The sequence below is a fragment of the Syngnathus typhle genome, linkage group LG17 (genome assembly GCF_033458585.1).
Source record: "Syngnathus typhle isolate RoL2023-S1 ecotype Sweden linkage group LG17, RoL_Styp_1.0, whole genome shotgun sequence".
NCBI classification, from domain to species: domain Eukaryota; kingdom Metazoa; phylum Chordata; class Actinopteri; order Syngnathiformes; family Syngnathidae; genus Syngnathus; species Syngnathus typhle.
Genome location: NC_083754.1, coordinates 6,671,863 through 6,694,700, shown reverse-complemented (window position 1 = coordinate 6,694,700; position 22,838 = coordinate 6,671,863). Strand labels below are relative to the sequence as shown.

Sequence of the window (22,838 nt, the reverse complement as noted above, 5' to 3'; positions counted from 1 at the left end):
GGATAACTTTGTTGTCATTTGTATTGACAAGGAGATTTATTTGAATGCGGTCAGACAGAACCTGACTTGAGATGAGATAGACAAAGAGAAAAAAAAAAATCAATAACAACAGCACAGCCAGCGTTATCATTGAAACTACCGTATTTTCCGCACTATAAAGCGCACCGGATTATAAGGCGCACCTTCAATGAATGGCTCATTTTAAAACTTTGTCCATATATAAGATATATACATTTGGCCCGCGGGCCGGACATTGGACAAGCCTGCTGTAGTGGCTCAATATTGGTCCATATATAAGGCGCACCTGATTATAAGGCGCACTGTCAACTTTTGAGAAAATTTGAGTTTTTTTAGGTGAGCCTTATAGTGCGGAAAATACGGTAGTATTTTTATGTGATCAACTTAATGCCCCCTCTCAGATGTGTCCTGGCGCCAAAACTGCCAGCATCCTTAAAGTTCTGATCCGAGAATCATTTCTAGGACAGGACAGTCTTAAGCCAAGTGATGCTATCAGTGTGATGCTGGAATGTACCCGATCACCCATCCCAACTAGCATCAGGGCCCACAACTTTATTCCTTGACCCGAACATATCATCTTTTGTGTTCTTGTTTTTCGTCACCCCCCCCCCCCCAAGCTAAATATGCCGAGGGAGGAAGTGGCAGCCGCAGACCGAAAACAGGCCGCGCTCGGTCGGCCTTTGTTGCAAGGGCTTTTGTTGTTGTTCGTTGGTTTCCAGGGACAAAATAAATAACTGGGACTAACCAAAGGCATTCGCCCGCCTCCCTTTCCGCCCTCGCCATGAGAAACACATTACCGGCGGTTTATGAGTGTTGAGCCATTCTGCTGGTTCTCCTTTTGAGAGACGACCCCCCCCCTCCTCATTCCGCTTGAAATCCAAGAGACAATAGTGGTATTTATTTACAGTATTTTCTTTGATGAGATTTCCGTGTTTTGCTCCACTTTGAGCTTACGTGGTCTCATGTTTGCACTGAAAAGCTGGAGGTCACCGGGCGGAATGTAGCAGGAGACAGCCACGAGGTCAGAGCATCACCCCGAAGCATTCCACAGGGATGAAGCCAGCAGGATTGGATTAGCTGTACATCTTCATATATGGAAGATGATCTGCAGGTCATAGGATGGTGTATTTTTATTTTTTTACCCCCCAAAGCATTATTGTTAATTTAAGCAGAAAGGAATGTCCGTATTATGTAAGGTGCAAGAACTGCGGTATAATTGAAGTGGTTGGAAAAGAGGCCAAAGTGGAACAAGATGGGGGTGACTTAAACTAGACACTGGTTATATTTTAATTAAAGGTGGCTTTGAATCCCTCAACATTTCTGACACTGCTTCTAAAAAAATTACTTCTGGTTTTTGAGATTTGTATTTTTTGTTTTTATGTTGGACCTTTAAAAACTTGCGTAATGCAGCTTTTGCCATGCTTTGTCATTATAGCGGACTTAAAAGTCACCTGTTCAGTCTTAATTCATAAATGCATATCACTAAATATATATATTACAAAGCTGATGTGCTAGAGAAAAAATAGAGGCAGATTCATAATAAAAAAATAATTCTGAAAAGTTTACTCGATTACAAAAGTTTCTTAAAGTTTTGGTTTGTTAGTTCTATCAATGGGGTATATATATATTTTTTTAATATAGTTTATAAAACCCAGTCTGTTCATAGTGGCTTTTTTATGGAGTATTTCTGATGATTTATTTTCAAGGTGGAAAATTGCACGTAGTCGAGTTTGATACAAAATGTACATGTATTTCTCTGCAATAACAATAACATTTATTCAACTTTAAACAAAACAAAAAAAAAAGTCCATGAGGACAAGTGCAAAACTGGCTGATATCCACAAGCAAAAAGGCATCATTAATAACAACAGAAAAAAAAAAAAAAGATAACATTGAAAAAGCCAAACATGTTAGCAACCAAATTGATCCACGGACGGACGGGCGAGAAAGACTTCGTTTTTTTGGTGGAAATATGACAACGTCTTGCTCCCTTCCCGAGCGTTGTGTATTGTACGACTCTTCTTTGGTTACCGTTTCAGCCTCTATTAGTTATTTTCAAAATCTTGCTGCATTCTTGAAGTACAAATTGTTATAAAAAATAAAAATCAAAAACAAAAAGGTGCGAAGACTTGTGCAAACGCCCAAAAGAACAATATGAATACATCGTGGCACTTTTACCATATGTACAGTAGGTTCGGGCTGTACGATTACGTGAAAAGTCCTTGGTAACTTAATGAGATTTTTTTGGTAAAAATAAAATAAAAAAAGTGCTCAAAATTGTATTGAAAAAGTGAGAATGCTGACTCACACCTACGGTAGAGGCAAATGTAACTTAAATAAACATAAAAAAAAAAACAAAGACTTCGTTTGCGCTAAGCTCACTTTAAAATGTCCAAACATTATTTTCCCGCTCCTCCTTCACCAAAATCTCATGGATGAACGACTGGAACCAGTTTGGGTTACTTCTTGCAACCCAATTCGGTTTGGGGAAACTAGTTCTGTTTAAAACGAGGAACCCGTCTTCTTCATTCTCGTTGTTTCCCCGACTGAGTCCAAAAGCGCGTCTCTGTTTGTCCTTCAGCAGATGAGCTCTTGCTGTATTTCGGGCCGAGGGACGAAGGGCGGCTCGGTGAAGGAGAACGAGCCGTAGCCCGTCTTCAGCTCGCCCTGGCACGGGCACGCCAGGTACGAACCCATCAGGCCCAGTTCCGGGGACGGCGCCGGGCTCTCTGGCTCCGACTCCTCGGACAGGCTGCTGTCGCCAGTGTCTGGGTCATCCAAGGACGACAAAGACGGCGTGGCGTGGAGTTGCACGAGGGGGTGGGGGTTCAGCCAAGGGTGCCTCAGACATTCCTCCGCCGTGGCTCTCTTCCTAAAAACACAATAACATCACAGATGAGTAAAAATTCTTTTTTTACATAACCAAAATGGAACAAAAAAAAAGCTTTTACTCGGAAAATGTTCCCATCATTTAATCTCGGAGAATAGATTGCTTGTTATTCTTTTTCTTCAGTTTTTATTGGATTCATGTTGAATAAATCTTCTGCTGGGGGATCACAACTCAAGTGACCGGACTCAAATGACTCATGCGTCTGTTTTGAAGTTTTCGTAACAGAAATACGATAAAATTAAGTCACAACGTGCGCAAGAGGAAACCGATTTTTGCCTTATGTGCTCATTTCAGACGCATTTCCGGCCTGACTTACATCCTGAATGTCATCTCCTGTCTACGCTAACCTCACCTGGGGTTTTTCACCAACAGGGACTTGATGAAGTCGACAGCCGGCGGCGAGACGTCCTGGAAGGTGTCGTGCGAGTACTCCACGCTGACCTGAGAGATGTTGAGAAACGTCTCTTGCTTGTCTTCTCCCAAGAAGGGCGACTCGCCGGTCAGCATGACGTAGGTCAGAACCCCGATGCTCCTGATCGCGTGAGAAGACAGATGACTGTCAGCTTTGTGACGCGTTTTTAGCCTTGATGGAGGAGGAGCTACGGAGTACACTCACCACATGTCTGTTGCAGTGGTGATGGGTTCGTAGCTGAGAATCTCTGGTGCTAGAAGACAAATGATCTTGATTAGCCAATGGCTAATAATATTTTTGAGCGTATGTGACATATGCATTCCCCCCCCCCCCCAAAAATGTGTGATGTGACTGTGGAGGGAAGTATCGAGACTCACCAACATACTCAGGAGTACCCAGAATCTCTCGGACTTCGCTAATGTTGTCCACGCGTCTGGACAGGCCGAAGTCCACAATCCGGATGTCACCCAGTGGCCTGGCGCTCGTCAGCAAGATGTTCTGTGGCTGCGGGGATCGGAGGGACTGAGGTTACGTAAGCGCCAAACTTGGTAGCGGATGGGATTTGGCGCTTGGTTTGAGATGAAAAGCCCCCCCCCCCCCCCGCCCCGCCCGGAGGATTTGGAAGTCGTCTGTCGGCATCTCGCCGAGCGTCTGATCTTAGCTAAGCCAATCAGAGAGAACGGGGTCGGACATCGCATCCGATGACTAAGTTGTTGGGGCGCACAATGGCTTGGACTAATTCCAGATTTGCTTGGGAACCGAATCCCCTGACACCCCAATCGCGGACCCATTAAGGATTACTTTTATCAAGATGACATGTTTTCTGGTGGAGGAACCGGATACTTAAGGACAACGACCCATCAAAAAAAAATGAAAGCCTTTAAGTAATATCCTTCATCTAGTGTTATTAGCCCCCCCCCGCCCATGGGAACTAGGCTGCGTGCCGGAGTTACATAACAAGCTAACTACCGCCGCCACGTTCAGGGCATGGACTTTATAGAGCATCTTACCTTCAGGTCCAGATGCACCACATTGTTGAGATGCAAGAACGCCACTCCCATCAGGATCTGCCGGGCCAGCCGGATGACGTCTTTCTCCGTGAAGGCGTCGTCGTTGTCGGCGACGCACTGGTCAAAGATCTCGCCGCCGGCAGCGCTGGGAAAAGAACAGGGAGGGAGAAACTGAGTCGGGGGAAGACTTTAGAATGCAAATGTCTATAATATAAATATATAAATGTATATCCCTTTCCTTCAAAGGGCCAAAAGACATTTCGCCCTGCCGTGGTAATTGAGGACAACCAACCGAAACCCAATCTCACGTTTGATTTTCATCGTTTTCATAACGCCACGTCTCTGTGTACTTTGGCTGGATAACAGGTCCATATCTGGGCTAATGGTAGCCACTTCATTTCTCACTAGCTAATCATGACAGGGTGAGTTGGCATGTTTAGATAAGGAGCGAATCCCGGGGGTGGCTTGACTGTTATATGGGCCAAGTTACCATAGCTGCAAAACATTGTGTTCTAGATCTTCAAAATGCAATCAGGCTTTCTCCAAATGGAGCGAAATATCTGATGCGCTTTTGGATATCTGCATTTGTATGGCTTGATAGGCGTCAAATGTGAATTAGAAACTGCCGTGTAGCATAAGGGATAAAAGTTCGAGAAAATCTCGGTAGCGAGATCCTCCGATACAACAAGGTCAACCCACCGAAAAACTGGAAGCATGTGTGGAGGATTTAGACGGTTACACGTGCTTTTTATCTTTCGGAGGAATCGCCGTGACGGGGTTACGTAACGACGTCGGCCTCCCCGACGCTGCGTCCACGACCAGTTTCAGCTGTGCAAACAGCGCTGATGTTTTGCTGGATTTGGGGGGGGGGGGGGATCTGATCCACTTTGTTGTGATCCCTCGAGCTTGGCTCTCCGTTTACAGTTACATTTCTGAAAGCGCTATAAGAGAAATAGGTTTTTCCGCCTCAGTTTCACATTTTATAAAACAGTTAAAACCGTAAACGTCTGTGTTCATCAAGAAGATTTTTGGATCTTTCCAGAGAGCAAACGCTCTCACGATTTGAGATGTTCCCCCCCCCGTACGGCGAGCAGCCAGATTAAAGCCCGCGGTCGACCACATGGGGGAATGGATGAGGTCGGATCAGCCTTAAATCTCAGAGTAAGTGGCTATTAAACACGAGGATGAGGGGGGGGGGCTGTCCGGTCCAGTAAGTTTTAGGACCTCCGGGTTGCTGCCCGATTTTAAAAAAAGACCAGTGAGGTCATCGGAGCTTCGGCCCAGTGTAGACAATGCAAGATTGGAAAAGCAAATGGGGGGGGGACAGATTTTCAAAATGTAAATAAATGAAAACAGGAAATTAAAAGATAACTTTCAAATCACGTCCTAGCCAGGGTAAACTAAAAGTCCTCACGATACTTCAGAAGATTCAAACCTGACTTTTTTTTTTTGGTGGGGGTTGTGGTAAACTACTGACTGCAGCTGCACGTGAAGCGCTGCGAAACTCTCGTCTACTTCAGACAAGACTGTGGATGTGGTTGCGGCTATGACAAAAATGTGTGACAGCGTGCGTGCGAGTGTCTTTGGCGGCCGGCGCGCTACTTTTAGCAGCTTTGCGCCGCTTCACGGGAAATGGAAAAAAATAAAAAAATGTGAGTGCAAATGCTGCTGTGCTACTTCCCGCATTTGCATTTCGTGAGAACGCTCGGCCTAACATAGCGACAAAGCCGCAACGAGACCACTTAGCGTTTTCAACCATAGGTTGTTTACGAACGTGTTTCAATTTCCTGTGAGCGTGTAAAGGTATTCCGCAAACTAAACCCTCACACACTTAAGTGACGACCCACATTTTGTTGCTCATTTGTATCACCGCCATATTTCAAAGCTAGAATTTCTAAGTTACAAGCAAATCCTTTTGAACCCACTTTAAATCCGCGAGCTTTTCATTCTTACCATTCCAACACCAGGACGATCTCGGTGGCCGTCTCGTAGACCTCGTGCAAGGCCACCACGTACGGGTTGCACTTGGCCAGCTCCAACACGGCGATCTCATTGAGGATGTCCACGCGGCAATCCTGACCCTTCCGCCGCTTGCGTAGGAACTTGGCGGCGTACTGCTTGCCCGTTGCCTTCTCCGTGCACTTCTTCACCACCGCAAATTTGCCCCTGGAGACAGACAAATCAAAAAACAAATCATTACTCTCAGAAAAGGACAAGATGCCTGGAATAGCGGCAACATGCCACAATGGGGGCCACACACACACACAAAGAACGGCCAAGTGGTTTCATTGGACAGCACAGATGTTGCTATTGAGCTCAAATATGTGCGCAGGAAATGCCATTAGACACTCTGAAATTATTTTTTTTTTCCTTGCTTGGAAGGTTTGACCAGGCGGCTAAGGATCCACAAGAAGTCAAGCAAATATTGAAGATTGCCAGTATAATATTAAAAGTTATGCAATAGCGGACCACCTTGCAGACAGTAAACAAGATGTTGCCTAAATGTTCTGGGCGTTCACATGTTCATTAATCAAAGGTCGAGATGTCCACCCCAGCACATAATGACCCCCCCTCTTTCTTTTTCAACACAGCTGACAGCAACATGGACAAATGGACGCCTCCACACAGAAGCCGTGACAGTCGTACAAAAACGTCGCCAGTTGGTACCGCAGACCACCCACCTGACCAGCGGTGAGTTTCATTGGCTCAACGTTTAGCCCCGGCTAGCATGTTTTGAAAGTGACCACAATGTACCTGAAAGGGTCCAGTCAGCGCGGTGCTGCTCATTTTTCCCTACACCAAATCCGGCCTCACCGTTTGTGGTCCGGAGCTTCTGGGTCATTGTGCAAAGAATGTAAAAAGGCAAAACCCCCGTCAGAGCTTTTTCTCAAGTTAATTAGCCCCCATGGAGAAAGGGGGGGAAATGAACTACATGTGTGATGAAAAGACGTGCTCAATGGCCACAGAGGGCGGCGAGCGGGGGTCTTTTCAAACAGGAGTCAAAGGTCACCAAAAGGGGCTGTTGGACCAAAGCACATTTTTACGCACGTCACAGCATTTTGCGTCCTTGCATTATTAGAGTAGTTATGATGTCATATTCGTAAATGTCATTCGGACTCTTGAGTAATGAACTAACTTCCTGCGGAATTTTGCACCATGACAAACGATAGGAAACCGTGCATGCAATAGAGGCCCCAGCGGTGATGTCATCGATAATAAAAGGAGCTGATGGAGTAACATTTAATATCCGTCTGCAAACAAGCTGTAATAGGCTCAACATCCCCCTCGTAAGTGTGTTACCGATAAATCTAAAATCACACACACATACAGTACACACTTACAAGGGCCGATTTTAAACTAATGTCGCAGGGAGAAAATACATCGGGGGTGAGGGTTTGACATCTGTGAAGGGGGGGGGGGGGGGGGGTCCTGCAAGAAATTTACATGCTCCCCTATCCCACCTCAGACATCCTTTTATTTCTTTATTTAGACTTTAGGTGCAGTGATGAGGTCAGATACTTCTGATGCTATTTAAAAAAGGTGTGATTACACTTTCTAATGTCACCCTTGCTCACCTTATTTGCCCGTGTGCACGAGAGACAGAAATATTCAAACACCTCATGGTGTGAGTCAGCAGGCGCTATGCAGAAGCAGAATCGTTCTGTAAAATTAGTACGTATCAAATTACGACTTGAGGTTCAGAGTTCAATTTTCAGCTCAGGGTTTCCTTCATGTGCAGGTATTCAAATTTTCTTCCCACATTCCAAAAACGTCCCCAAATTGTCCTTAGGTATGCAAGTGACTATTCGTCTTGTAAGTGCCCTTCACTTTTGGGGGGACTCGTCCGCCTCTAACCCAGAGAATGAATGGACAAACTTCAACACAATGTTGCAAAAAATAGATTGCAGAAAATGTTTGTACTCGCACATCTGAACTTTCAAAACTACAAACCCCGCACGCGTCTCACTCACACGTGCCTGACGCCAACGAACTAATATGATTAACGCAATCACTTTAGCTTCCAAAGCGCCGTGTGACGCGTTTCATTAGAGACTTTTTTTTTTTACGGCTCAGTGGATACAAACAAACTAATCAGCCAAAGACACCACTTACCGGCCTAGTTCTTTGACAGCCAGCTCGTAATTGTCCGAGAAGGGATCCGATCTTATCCTGGTGTGGACTTCTGCAATCATGCCGCTCTTGTTGTCAATCTTTGCAGCGCTGAGCATCATTAAGCAAAGTTTAAATCAACTGTCTTGGGACAAAACAAAAGTGATGTACAGGGATCAGGTAGAGCTGAACATGGTAATAAAATATGTCAGCATCGGACAGAGGCGTGCAAGAATAATCCAAGTTGCAAAGAATGGGACTGACTGCTGTTTAAATTGCTCCGACTTCCTCTCCTCGTTCCGTTTAATAAGCTGCTACTGCAGGCACGCCCATGTCTTATACGTCACCAGTTTTGGGCCAATTGGATTGCGGGAAATAATAAAAAAGGGCGGGGCCATGTTGAGCGCTCGCTGCCCCTGTGAAACGTTCAGGTCACACGAGTTTGCAGGTAAAAAACACATTCCAAATTTTCCAGATGACTTAACAGTTCAGCACTTATGTATTCTGTATTGTAAAACTATATGATAACAGAATTAACGCATTTAAAAAAGCACAGTATTAGGCTTACAGCACATAATAATACTGGTAATATGTCTGGTAAATGAGAATATTTCCTTTTACCCATTTCCAATAGTGCCAGTTAACATTTGAATCGAGGTCAAAGCGTTGTCTTTCATAAAGACTTTCTTTGGTTAGCCCTTGCCACTATGCACAGTGTCTTCACAAGCCATATGTGCTTTTGCCAAGTACGCTGGGTGCCTTCATCATTGTCTTTTTTTTGCCAACTGGGGTTGGCTGAGTTGCAGCTGTGCAGGTGAGACTCGATTGGGAGAGTGCCGGCCAGAGGAATGCTGAGCATCCCGAGGCGTTGCCTGGGATGAGTCAATGTGGAAAGTGATGACGATCCCGACAGACTGGCTGTAAACGACAACTAACAGTTCACCGACAAATAGCTGCAGTCTAAGCGGTCCGGGGCGTGTCAAGGCAAGGGCAGCATTTGTTTTGAACAACAAGTACGCTTAAATGAGGTTTTCTATGGAATCCAATCATTGTGAATATTTAACACAGGATGGCCAAAGTGGTTGGGGTCATAGATCAGGTCAAACCAAAGAGGCCATTTTGAAAATATAGGGAGTAAAAGTAAATAGTTGGCAGAAAAATACATATTCGAGTAAAGTACGAGTTCCTGAAGATTCTACTTAAGTACAGTAGCAAAGTATTGGTAATTGATTACATCCTACCAACGGGTAATTGGGCTCGCAGGATGATTATTATGTCCAGTTAGCATAGAGCTAACCAAACTGTGTGTGCTGGTGTCATGGCTCACGGCGTTGCACATTTTCTAGTGGTACGTCACATGCTACGCAAAGCTGTTATGTAGGACACAAGACACGATTGTCCGTTTTTAGCCTAGCAAAGCTAATTGTGTTGCCGCCAACAGGCAGTGATGTCAAAGACTGCCATTGACGGCGGACATTCCACGAGTTCCCCCTGAGTCATTAACGCATTGCGTAACCTCTTGCAACTAAACGGTACCTCTACAGAGCCTTGACCCTTCCACCATCTTTCCAACAAGCCAGGGGTCAAAGTGCAGAGGAGACTCATTGGCCGACTAGCGGCTATGATCCCGCATAGGAAAGCAAACCAAAACACATACCAGAGAATTATCCTGCCAGCTCGCAATTTAACTCGCATAAATGTGAGAAGTTATGTCGTGACCTTTCTGACGTGCGAGAGCAAAACAGACCTGGGTTTTGTTTGGGCCCCGTCCTGCTCAAGAATTCAACATGTGGACATGATTGAATCATACACAATGGGGATTTAGCAGCAGGTAAATGATTTGCGGTGCATCCAGTAGGTTTTTTTTAGACCTAGGATGGGTGTGTGTTTATCAAAAGAATTAATTAACAGCCACTATGTGCAAATTGTGGCCTTATTCACTTGAGTAAAAATACCTTTCTTGTTCTACAACTCTTCACACCTTTTGCCATGTCATTGGAAGCAGGCCATCGAAGCGTTGAGCTACACTTGAGACATAGCGGTTGCCAAAAAGCGTCCATGACACATAAACGTTCAATACTTGCCCCCCCCCTCGGGATTCTGCCTTTTGACCTTTTGCCTATGTAAACACACAATCTGGTTTTCTCCTTTTTTCAGTTTCTGTGGCCCACTTCTAAGCAACACAGATGATGTGGGACCAATGAGGAAGGCCCGAAGATGGCAAATAAGTGAGTGACGTATCCTTGTGAGGTACTTTACAAGAGCTAATGTAGAGGAAAGTCAAACAACCTCGTCTGAGTGTATTTACTTTCTCCCCGGCCTTTTCTCCTGTCCTTTTTGTTAGGAAAATTTGACCCATTTAACAGGAATTCACCATGACAAAACCGTGGAACAGTCGAGAGTGCGAGAAAGGGATTGCAAGTGATAAGATTCAAAGTCGTTGTAATCTGATCGAAATCCACTCAGTCCTTACTTGTGTCATTTACATACAAATACTACTTACAAAAATAGATGTGTTATTTTACATTTTATAGTATCCTGCTCATTTATTTGATATTAGACTGGATTGTTGAAATTTGTTGCACAAATTACGCATTTGTCTTTTTGCAAGTTCGCTATGTTGAAAACGCTGATTCCCGACAGTTAGCTATTATGTCGGTCGTTTTGCGACTTGTAATTTGTAAGTCGCTATTTAGCGAGATGATTTAACGCGGGCTTACACCTCATAAAATCTAACGGTCCCCTGCCCGGGTTGATTTAAGTTGCTTAAACACGCCACCCACATCTGAAGCACTCCCAATTTCCACTTTTCCCGCCCCCCTTTGCCACACAACAACAACAACTCGTTGGTGGCCCGCATGGGAAAGATCAGCCGTGTTCTCAAACTCTAAAAGTCATTTGATGTGCACTGCTGGTATTAAAAAGTTAAATTCCTAGACCCCCAAAGCGGGGAGAAAAAACACCTAGGGGATAAAAACAAGATGTCTGATAAGCTATTTTGTGATCTTAACAGGAGCGTAATGTGTGGGCTTCAAAAGAGATTTCAAGTCGGCGTTGCCTTATTAAAAAGTGACGTTTGCCTGTGGAATGTTTATACAGAGTTTTAGTGTACTACCTAAGAGCGGATATTGTTGCACTTGCACACGGGAGCCGTAAGAGACCTGTGAATATGATTATTCATGATTTATTTAATAATTCATGACAACCTCTACAAGATGACACCAGTGACCTTAAATGGCGCGATAGAAAACAGAGGCGTGGCTTTAGCTTCGACCACATTAGAGCCGGCGTGTCCATATCGAGCTTTTTGCCGTTACCGGAAGGGCGTGATTGTTGAACGAGCGAGTGCGCGACTTTGCAGGTACAGAGATGTTTTGCCGTAACCTCACCGCAGGAATGCATGACAAGCTTCTCGTGAACTCACTTTTGCATGTCGTGACAAAGAAATAAGTGGTAAAACTAGCAGCAGGTAAAATGATTATTTTTTTACCCTAGTTGGAGTCAGAGCTGGAGGAAGAGTGGCTTAATAACTTTATTTTAGTTGGGAATATATATCATATTTTATAGTTGACAAATGGACTTGCAAAAATAACGAACAATAAACTTTGGAATCCATCAAGAGACAGAGCAGACCGAGGACATCACATGAAATCAGAAGAAATCACAATGGCGGAGGAGAAGAAAGCTAGAAAGAAAGCAGCAGGAAGCGGGGAAACGGATTCATTTGGAATGTCTGACTCAGGAGAGAAATGGAAAACATTTATTGAGCTGGTTGTGGTGGGAGTGTTTGGGCCTGAAGGACAGAAAGAAACATCAACTCGAGACGTGGGATGAAATGCCTATCAAACACTGTTTCATTCTCCTGTCAAGCTCCTAAACTAGGCTACGCAAACGTGTCATTTTAGTATCGTTTGGAATTCTACAGAACACGACTGACGCACGATTTCCCCTCACAGTAGCCCAAGGAAATGGAAGAAATAAGCCACTGGCAAAAAAAAAAAAAAAGCGGTTGATGCAGTGAAACCTCACACTTTAATACCTTTCAATCCAAATGAGTATTAAATGTTTTGGAAACCAAAACCAGCGCCTGGTTCTGCTTTCCAAAGTGACACCTTCTTTTTCCAACGTGCTTGCAATAGAGGCGACACTTGTTTTAAGGACACACCAACCTTGTGCGGTCCGGTTCACTTCAAGTTGAAGCCCAGGGTCCAAATGCTGCTAATGAAGTCTTCCAAATGCTAATTTTAACGATGTACTTGCAAATACGTCGGAGCGTAATAGCGGCTAATGTTTTTGACAAAATCCGACTAAATCTCGACGAGAAGCGGCTGCAAAATGAGCCTCGTGATGACGTGAGGTGTCACGACCAATATGGAAAACTGGCTATCGGATCCCTTTGGAAAATGGAAGCCCTGCTACCCATCGTCACATGTCAGCACTCCGTGGAGAATTTGTACGGGATCGAGGCGTTCCACGTGAGCTCATCTGAAGGAAAAAACAACGCCTCTGGAGCTTAAGATCAGGAGATGCTTTGAGATTAATTGTCAATTTTTGTCTATGTGAAGCCCTTTGAGACTGCTTGTGATTTAGGGCTATACAAATAAATTTGACTTGATTTGGCTAAAGGTGTCGCTAGACAACACAAGTTGTACCTTGGAGAGATGAAACAATTCGGCTGCGGGTGACCGCATCCATCATGCGTCCTCCAGCTGTCGGCCTGTGCAGCTCACTGGTTTCTGTAGGGGGGGGGCGGGCAACGGCAGGTGCGTGTGTCCATATGTCACATGGCAGGGGGTCAGAGGTCATCTTGAGCCGGCTGATTACCCGCCGAAGCGTCTCTTGTGTTTGTTTGATGAGTCGTCATGCAAGATTTTGGCATGAAAGAGGAAACCGGGCTCGACAGAGAAGACAGAATCAAGTTCTCACACCAGGACTTCAAAACTGTAAGGCAGACGTACTAAGCAGTCATCCAACGTTTGTAGACACGCTAACCACCGGACGAGCGTGCTGACAGCTCATAAGATCATTGAGATGAAACGTATTGGCGAGGAGAAATAATAACAAGACTAAGATGATTGAAGAGTCAACATCAACTGGGAATGATTAGTGGAATCAGCAGGCAGAGCCATCTGCGATGTGGATGCATCAGCAAGATAAATTAGCGGCGCTGTCGTGCATTATGCATGATGACAATCAGGAAATGCAAAGGGACAGCTTGCAACGCCACTCCTTGGCCCTTTGTGCCCCGACGTCAAGCCAAGGGGGGAGGAGGGTCATAGGTCAGTCAGTGGTGCAAATCCTCTTTTTTTTTTTACCGCAACGTCAATAGCGGTTAGCTTGAACAGTTGTTCGTGTATTTGCATATGACTTCCCGGACTATGTTTGAGACTTGCTGAACTCAAATTTTGCATGACATGCTTCCAAAGTTTCCAAGTCCTGTAGACAAAAGATTCTTTTGTCCAGATCGCCGTCGCCTCTCGGGGTCAAGCCTCTGCAGAGCGAGCGTTGTTCTCACAGGAAACGAGAGCGTCCGTGGACACAGCTGTCGGACTGTTCGGTCTCGTGAGCGTCTCGTGAGTGTCACGACGCCGAAGCCCGACCGTGCCAAGAATGTGGCAGCAATATGATGGATCTCAAGGAATATTCCCCGCTGACGCAAAAGGACCGGGCCGCATGGAATCCGCTGCCACTTTGTTGCTAAACTTGAGGCAAGAGTGAGAGAAAGCAAAAGACTATACGGACAAAAGTATTTGGACAATGCGGCCATTCCGTTCTCCAATTTAAGACACCCAGCGCTAGTGCTAGCATAGCACCTAAAACCCAATCAACGAGAAGGTCTTTTTATTTTACATACTGTGTACACCTTTTAACATTTTATCGCAAACCTTTCCAGTAACTAGAATGGCAGAATGATGATATAACAGTAACTCAAATAAAAAGTCTCCATGGCCTTACATAACTGGCTACCATCCGACTGATGACATCCTCCGCTATGAAAAATTTGCCAGCCACGCCACTCTTCGGAATGGCTTTCACATTCCCTGAACCCCTCGTAAATCACCCGTCGCCATTTATCATGTACCGATACGCAACTCGTAATGGCATCTGCCAAATAAACCTAAATTATAGGCTGAGAAACCCTTATGTAATTCTCACCAGGCATGATTAATTGACAGGTTGTCCCAGAAAGCATTTCCCTGAGATTTTTTTTCCGACCTTTGGTCCTTATATTTATAATCCCCCAGAGGGATTTTTATTTATTTTTTTGCCGTCTCCCAAAAGGACGTTTGAGAAAAGTCACCGTGACCTCCTAGAACCGGTCAGCTCGGCCACCAAGACACCAACTCTGGATGTTTGGCCCTAAATGAGGACAAAGGTGGCATAACGTGTTATCCATGTGGCAAGCAATAAAATAGAAACGAAAAAGCCAGGCGCTGACGTGACACAATCCAAAGTCGTGCGTGATAAGCACGTATGCGAAGCCATGTCAAGTTTTTTATGAGGAAACGATGTGAAGAGATGATAAGCGCCAGATGCTTCTTAGGAATGTTGTCAATGCATCTCGCGCTTGTATAAATGACTAAACTTACATAATCGAGCGACTTCAACTACTGTGCGATCCGCGGAGACCCGCAACTACTTGTTGAAGTTATTTACAAGCAAAGCGACAGCAGTGGACATAAATGACAATTTACATACATTTGTTTATTTTGCTAATGGGAACAAGATGTCAGCCTGGAACTTACCGTTTTTTTCCGTGTATAGTGCGCAAAATTTTACTAATTTATTGTCCTAAAATCCGGGGTGCGCATTATACATGGGTACAAAAAAAAAAAAAAAAAAAAAAATTTTTTTTTTTTAATTTTTTTTTTTTTTTTTTTTTTTAAGTCCCAATGATCGTCACACACGCAGGGAGGCAATGGGTCCCATTTTTATAGTCTTTGGTATGGTCTTAACTAGGCTGGATGTAATTTTTTTTGTTGGCGTTGATTTCTCCGACTGCCCGTAAACGCACCACCGCGCTTCGTGAGCGCACGGGACAGCAAACGAGCAGGTGATCGAGCAAGCGTCTGATACGAGAGCATTGCGGTCGCATGGAGCGTGTTTGAAGTGAACAGCAGAGAAGAAAGGCAAAGTGTTGTGAAATAAAATGCACAGAACGGATGCGCAAGACACGTCAGCTATATAAAGAGCGAGAGTTGTTTTCTTCCTATTAGTTTCAATTCACAGTTTAATTAGCAGTTTCAATCAGCAAATAACAAAATGCGTATTACAGGTAATATTTTATTTCACAACACTTTGCCTTGTTCCTTTGGTGTTAAGACTAAAACACAAAGGCGCTCTTTAAGCAATGCGACAGTGAGCGCCCGGCGCGCTGCGGTTGCGCGACCGCACCAAATTAAGCTCCCTGCGCAGTGCGCACTGAGGTCCACTTAAATTTTAGAAAGTACATCAGGACTTTAAAAATATCTTCTAAATTTCAGCGACGGCTCTGTCACAATAATCGACCAGCCCGGTGCAGTTGGGCGGTCGGCGGCGCGCTACGGTTGAGCGTTCTCTCGCGCGCTCTCTCTCTCACTCTCTCTCGCTCTCGCACACACGCAAACCGGATATCATACGGAGGCCGCCATTACAGATGCGCAGAACGGATGAGCAAGACACGTCAGCTATATAAAGAGCGAGAGTTCAGTTCTCTACCTAAATCCGTATTACAGGTAATATTTTATTTCACAACACTTTGCCTTGTTCCTTTCTTCTCTGCTGTTCACTTCAAACACGCTCCATGCGCACGGAGCGCGGTGGTGCGTTTATGGGCACCGGGTCGGAGAAATCAACGCCAACAAAAAAAATTACATCCAGCCTAGTTAAGACTATACCAAAGACTATAAAAATGGGACCCATTGCCTCCCTGCGTGTGTGACGATCATTGGGACTTAAAAAAAAAAAAAAAAAAAAAAAAAAAAAATATTTTTTTTTTTTTTAAAAATTCATAAAAATTGGGTGCGTATTATACATGGGTACAAGCTTTTTTCCAGCATCAGCATGCCATTTTTAGGGGTGCGTACTATACATGGGGGCGCACTATACACGGAAAAAAACGGTATTTGCTAGCGGCTAAAAATAAACGCGATTATTAGTGTTCTGTGCACGCTCACCAGCCGTCATGTTCTGTCTTTGCGGACGTTTGAATTGTTTTTCATGTTACGTCTTGTTTCCCGATGTGTCTTGCTCGTTTGCGTTTCGTTTCCAACTGTTCTTGTCAGCCGCGTCGCTTGTGTCTACCAATCAGTTCTGTCTCATTGTCTCGTCAGTTTTGGGTTCTTTTTGGTTATTTGTTATTGGTACAAGTCGCATTCGTCTTCTTATGCAAACTGTTTTTGTTGTTGTTGTTTACACCTTGTATCAATGTTGATTTTGGGCACATTATAAATTTAGGATTTATATTTTGCACATGAAATTTAAAACTATGGAACTTAATCCTGCTTCCCTTGCATTTGTTTCCACCTCGTGCCTCCACATTAACCTTAAAATGTGAAATGAAGCCCAACTAAAAGCAAATGCAGACATGCAGTTAACAATTACCGTAATTTTCGGACTATAAGTCGCATCGGAGTATAAGTCGCACCAGCCATAAAATGCCCAAAAAAGTGAAAAAAAACCACATATATATGTATATAAGTCGCTCCTGAGTATAAGTCGCCCCCCCACCCAAACTATGAGAAAAAACGCGACTTATAGTCCGAAAATTACGGTAAATTGCGAATTATACACTATACAAAAACTGATTATTCATACATAATTCAGAAAAAAAATCAAACCTTAGTTTAAATTAGTTTATCACACACATTTTTAAGATTTCTTCTGATAAGATTAAAACAAAATATGAGTGTTAGTTGGCCTATTTCAGTGCATTCCTATCAAAGGGCCCGACAACAACATTGCCGAGTCATCCGAAACAAACAACGACAACCACCGAGACTATGCCAGCAATGAAGACGGGTAACATTTCTGTTGGGGCGGCGTGCGAGACAAACTATTTAGTTGAGGTAACGGCTGGGGTTAGCTGTCGACCGTGAGAGCGCGGGACTCTCCGGGCCCAGAGCGGCTGACAAAAGACTTTATCGGAATACGATCTAAATGCTTCCGTGGTGTCGTAGAAGAATAAAACCCGCTAAGTGGATTGTGTTTTCCACTCGTGTGAATTGAAAGCTCGGGAATGAATATGCAGGCACGGCATGAAGGAAGTGGATTCCGTTCACAGTATTGTCAAAAGTCTTCCCCTCCCCGTTGGCTAATAAAATGCAAAGTTATTTATATGGAATTTTGCGAAAGGCTTGCATAACCAAAGATTACGTGTGAATGCCAAAATAGATGCCATTGTTGAAAACCAGATTGGATTTTGACCTGTTTTACTGACACTTGGACTTTCTTACCAAGATAGTGGTCAGTGTTTTTTTTTTAACTTGTGGGCTTTTTTGTGATTAAGGCCTCCGTATATAAATGAACTTTACTTGACCAGACTAACCACTTGACCACTCTAACAGCACTGTACAATGAAAAGAGATGCATTTAGACAGACCCCGGAGTGACTCTGAGCAGTAGAAGAGTAAAAATATTCGACTGAATCCAGTCACCTCTTCAAGCCATGCAATCATTTAGACATTGTGGCGATTCTAACCTGCTAAAACCGTTTTGTTGTGCGCCAATGACAAGACAGGCTGAGATTTTTACATATCCAGAAATAGACGTGGGAACATGTGTGAACGATAAATGCCGCCAATTGTGGACTTGTTTTCTGGACCGTATTGTGTCTGCAAACAGACGGTATCCCGGCAACGGCCGAGAGACGGGTGGAGTAGTCGTGATTCAATGTCAAGAATGTAAAGGCGCTATCGAGCCGCGTTGAAGGAGACAAACTAATGTAAACGCATTTGTGGACTCAACTCAAGACCTTGGGGAAGAATCAACATTTAGGGAATGAAACAGTTTCAGGAAATCCGATTGTCTGGATTTGAACCCCCCCAAAAAAATATATAAATGCTGACCGTCAACTTTCAGGTCCATTCATACTTTCCACAAGTCTTCTCCTGTTTCACCCGGTGATGATTTTAGCAGGAAGCAACAAAGCCCAAAGCGCTCCTGCCGCTGAACCTTGTCTCCACGGTCAGTGTTCTTCCTGAAACGTGCCTCATTGTTGTGTGTGGAAGAACATTTCGGAGATATGTCAAGGATGCTCACGGGAGCAAATCTGTTAATGCCTTTTGCAGTACTGCGGATATTTTCTATTTTTACCATCAACATCTCGTGTAGGAGCAGCCTTAAACGCAAAGACAGTTTGTTTTGGAAATTGGTCTCAGGAGCGGAAGGGAACTCTGGTGGCTCATACGAAACGAGGAACAAAAAAAAACACAAACCCAACAGATTCTAAAGAGGAGTCGAGACTAGGTCATAGACTCCGCCCCCTTACAATTAATACAAATGGGGAAAAGCTGATTTGTTGTTCTGGGGTCAAACCGACATACAACATAAATTATACAATCCATAAATTGAGTCGTATATAAAACGTGAGGGTGGTCTTCCGCCTTTTGATTGGTCCAAATGACCTTCGGGGTATTCAGTCCGACCTGTCACTGTGAGTGTAATTTTGTGCGGCGGACATGTTTTTTGGCCACATCATTAGTTATGTCTTGTACTCAAGATATTCTAGAAAGTACAGTACACGTCTCAAAACGAACATATTTGCTCCCTCCCACCATGGAGATAACGACATGTAGACTCAACACATCTTCGTCCATCTGACTCATCCATATCACTCTGACATGGAACATCCCGTCTCGTCTCAGCAGTTCTACAAACCTCACATTGTGTTCGCCCCGACGCTATCCAGAGGCGAGATGTCACTGCTTGTTATTCACTCTCAAGCTTCTGTTCTAGCCCCAACCCGATTCTTTACATTCCTAACAAACTCAACACCTTTTCATAGCATAAAAAAATATTCCTAAATGACATTCCCTGGACCTGAGAGGTTTAACGTTTCACCAGGAGGTGTTTATAGAGTATTTCCAGACCTCCACTCGGCCGTCGGGACTTAATTGACTAAATGTAGTGAGAAACTCAACTCCAGGTTAAATATTTCAAGACTTGGTTCAGGCTTTTGCTGCATGAGTTAAAAAGTGAATGCAGGTATTGTATTTTTCACCAAAGTAATTTTTCTCAGTTTTTTTTTTTGTTTTTTTGTTTTGTTTTCAGATAAATAAGGTGGTAAAAAAGTCCAAGTGTGATTACATCATGTCGCACGAAGGTGAAGAAAATAAAAGCATCTTCAGATTTAACAATGCCGAGTTTGGAATCGAGGGTTAAAAACAAATCATCAGGTAAACAAGTCAATTATCGTTTGTTACGTCATATCTTTTTAATTGCTTGACCAATTAAGGCTTTTCATAACAAATATAAAAGACATGCCAACTGTTTTTTTTTTTAAACTGGTTAACGCCTTTTGTCAAGGAAACATGTGAGACATGCGTTCCTTATTTAAGACGTAAAACAATTACCGCACCTCTGGTGTGTTTGTACGAGCAAAGCATTTTTTTGTTGGGGAATATAATGCACTGTAGGGCTGTGAACATCACCTATAATAACTGTCTTACATAACAGCCACATTTGAGGTCCTTTTCTTCTGTATTGCCCCAAGAATTTTATTTTTCAAAAGTGTTATTCTCTGTTATGTAACAGCGGGCACTAAAACCATTTCTAAAGTGCCTCAAAAAACAACTTCGAGGTGACGCTGATGTTAGATATTTATTCAAATGCAATCAGTACATCATTGACTGGTCACCCGCCACATTTTTTTGTGGAACAAACAAACTTTTCTGCTTTAATTCACCCTTCATCGCTCAGAATGAAAAGCCACGAGGGGAAGATTTAAAGGAAGATTTGAATCCAGAACTGTAAGGCAGATGAGCTACGACAAGTCATCATTGTTTACTTTCAAGAATTCAAAATAGTTCCCACTAGGTTTGATTGTGAGAGTGTGTATTCTCTCAGAGTCGGATGGCGTAAACTCCAGCTACTCTTGAACCTGAGCAGGATTAATGGGAGCAATAAAATGCTCCAATAAATTTTGCCTTGGATAAGCTGGAAGATTTTCAATGGTTTATCAAAAACAAAAACATAAATAACAATCGCATCATCTGAAGTCCCAGACACGACCTTGGGCCCCCTCAACTCAACCATTCTTTTGTTTAATGGAGCTCCCAAGAGGAATTGTCCTTTTAAGGCGGCGTGTTTCATGACGCTCTGCTGCCCTCTTCTGGTCGTGGACACCATTACAGCTATTTACGCTTAAGCCCTTTTCCAATGCGCTTCTCATGGAAAATAAAAAGGACGTGGGAAAAAGAAAACGGGAGGGCTGCAGGTGCAGATAATGGGAAGATGTTTGGGGATAAAGTAGCCTTGGGAGACAAGAGCAAAGACAACCTTCAGTTGTCTCTCATAACTTGGCAACATGGACAAGAAGGTGGTTTTGATCACTGGCTGCTCATCCGGCATCGGCCTCAGCTTGGCAGTTCGTTTGGCTTCGGACCCGGAACAAACATTCAAAGGTGACGATCGTTTCTTTTTTTCTTGTACGGAGCATAAAGGTTAAAGGTTTCAGATCTCGGAATCTGGCTTTTCATGCTCTTGTGTTTTTTCTGTAACAATCCACGAAACATGCATGTTAAGTTGATTGAGGTCTCTAAATTGTGTCCAAGTGTACGCCACCATGAGGAACCTGGCTAAGAAGGAGCGTCTTCTGGAGAGTGTCAAAGGCCTGCACAAGGACACGCTGGACATTCTTCAGATGGACGTGACAGACAGCCAGTCCATCCTGGACGCCAGGGACAAGGTGGCCGAGAAGCGAGTGGACATTCTTGGTGCGTCCTCGGGTGGAAGCTCAAAATTGAGGAATCAAATGTAGACTCACCTAATTGTTTTTTTGTTTTTTTTTTCAGTCTGTAATGCCGGTGTGGGTTTGATGGGTCCCCTGGAGGCTCACTCTTTGGACTCCATGAAGCAAATTCTGGAAGTCAACCTTCTGGGCACCATCCTGACCATCAAGGCCTTTCTGCCCGGGATGAAGGCTCAGCGCAGCGGTCGTATCATGGTCACTGGCAGCGTTGGAGGCCTTCACGGTGAGGACCGATCTGAATTTCCCGCATTGGTCGTTCTGAATCAAACTTGTTCCACAGGCCTTCCATTTAACGAGGTCTACTGCGCCAGTAAGTTCGCCATCGAAGGGGCGTGCGAGAGCTTGGCCGTTCTCCTGCAACATTTCAACATCTAGTCAGTGTCTGCAACACGCTGCATTGTTACGTCATCTCCGGAATGTTGAGTAATTAACATCTGCGCTTCAGTGTTAGCCTGATCGAGTGCGGCCCTGTCAACACCGACTTCCTGGTAAACCTGAAGAAGGCGGAGCTTGGCGATCCGTCCCTGCAGCACGTGGACGCGCGCACGCTGGACCTCTACGAGAGATACCTGCAGCATTGCAGTTATGTCTTCCAGAACGCAGCCCAGGACACAGAGGACATTGTAAAGGTGAAAGGTTGTTTTGAAGAATGGACGATTTACGAGGGTCGTTGTTGAACCTGCCAGTGTCAAGCAATCAAAATGACTCATGAGCTGTGAATGTCTGTTGATACTCACAACAGTGACTCAGGCCATTTTTTTTTCCCACCAGGTATTTTTGAATGCCATGCAGTCACCCAGCCCGGCCTTCAGGTACTTCACCAGTGGGACGGTGCCTCCTCTGACCGAGCTGAAGGTGACACAGCCCGACGGTCTCCGGTACATCAGCGCCATGAGCAAACTCGTTTTCTCGCCCGACGAGCAATGACCTGGGCGCGTTGTCCGTCAATTTGCAGTTCGCGGAAATGAATCTGACTCATCGCTATTGCCCAACTAGAAAGCTCAAAGTTCCCCGAAGACAGATATTCAACATTAAATCCCTTTTCCTAAATAGTAATCAATGATAACATTTAGAAAAGTCATAGAAATGACTTTTGGTGAGCTGAATGTATTTGAATGTAGTTTTTTGGTTTTGACTAAAGTTATTTGGTTATGTGGTATTTTCTTCTTTATTATGACTCACAATGTACATATTTGAGTACACAGTGGATGTGAAGTCCATTTTTATCACGCGGCACACACACAACTTCCCGTCATGCATTTCCTCAAAGGTCAGTTGATCATAAACAGTTTTTTTTTAAGCAGTTTTTTTTCAGTACATAACCAATTTTAAAAACTTACTTGAGAGAAAATCAACTTCACATTTTTTAAGCTGTACAAAATTAAAATAAAAACTAATCTTTTGAATAATCCCCCAAATATTTAATACCCCCTCACTAATTCCGTCATG

At 44.0% G+C, this 22,838-nt stretch overlaps 2 protein-coding genes across 4 annotated transcripts; one reads left to right on the top strand and one right to left on the bottom strand.

Moving 5' to 3' along the window:
• Positions 1–1,688: 1,688 nt before the first annotated feature.
• stk17al (serine/threonine kinase 17a like) lies at positions 1,689–8,741 on the bottom strand. Its single transcript, XM_061303843.1, has 7 exons — positions 8,444–8,741; positions 6,284–6,496; positions 4,331–4,475; positions 3,698–3,824; positions 3,525–3,573; positions 3,261–3,440; positions 1,689–2,890 (listed from the first exon to the last, which is right to left on the bottom strand). Exons 1-7 carry the CDS (start codon positions 8,560–8,562, stop codon positions 2,596–2,598), a joined length of 1,128 nt encoding a protein of 375 aa, XP_061159827.1. The 5' UTR covers positions 8,563–8,741; the 3' UTR covers positions 1,689–2,595.
• Positions 3,282–22,545, top strand: hsd17b1 (hydroxysteroid (17-beta) dehydrogenase 1). 3 transcript variants are annotated; one of them, XM_061303846.1, is made up of 8 exons: positions 3,282–3,422; positions 6,922–7,021; positions 10,598–10,668; positions 19,691–19,815; positions 21,193–21,354; positions 21,433–21,763; positions 21,835–22,018; positions 22,161–22,545. In XM_061303846.1, exons 4-8 carry the CDS (start codon positions 19,776–19,778, stop codon positions 22,314–22,316), a joined length of 873 nt encoding a protein of 290 aa, XP_061159830.1. In that variant the 5' UTR covers positions 3,282–3,422; positions 6,922–7,021; positions 10,598–10,668; positions 19,691–19,775; the 3' UTR covers positions 22,317–22,545. The 3 variants fall into 3 exon arrangements, with proteins under 3 accessions (XP_061159830.1, XP_061159829.1, XP_061159828.1); XM_061303844.1 differs by lacking the exons at positions 3,282–3,422; positions 6,922–7,021; positions 10,598–10,668; positions 19,691–19,815 and adding an exon at positions 20,931–21,042 and having other exon boundaries at positions 21,433–21,612; positions 21,670–21,763; XM_061303845.1 differs by lacking the exons at positions 3,282–3,422; positions 6,922–7,021; positions 10,598–10,668; positions 19,691–19,815 and adding an exon at positions 19,851–21,042.
• Positions 22,546–22,838: the final 293 nt, after the last annotated feature.

Coding starts and splice junctions, on each gene's coding strand:
- stk17al (XM_061303843.1), bottom strand. CDS start 8,562: ATGATGCTCAGCGCTGCAAAGATTGACAACAAGAGCGGCATGATTGCA. Junction 6,497..8,443: donor GCTGTCAAAGAACTAGGCCG/GTAAGTGGTGTC, acceptor GTCTGTCTCCAG/GGGCAAATTTGCGGTGGTGA. Junction 3,825..4,330: donor TGGTGCATCTGGACCTGAAG/GTAAGATGCTCT, acceptor CGATCCCCGCAG/CCACAGAACATCTTGCTGAC.
- hsd17b1 (XM_061303845.1), top strand. CDS start 20,946: ATGGACAAGAAGGTGGTTTTGATCACTGGCTGCTCATCCGGCATCGGC. Junction 21,043..21,192: donor CCCGGAACAAACATTCAAAG/GTGACGATCGTT, acceptor ATTGTGTCCAAG/TGTACGCCACCATGAGGAAC. Junction 21,764..21,834: donor CTGCAACATTTCAACATCTA/GTCAGTGTCTGC, acceptor TCTGCGCTTCAG/TGTTAGCCTGATCGAGTGCG.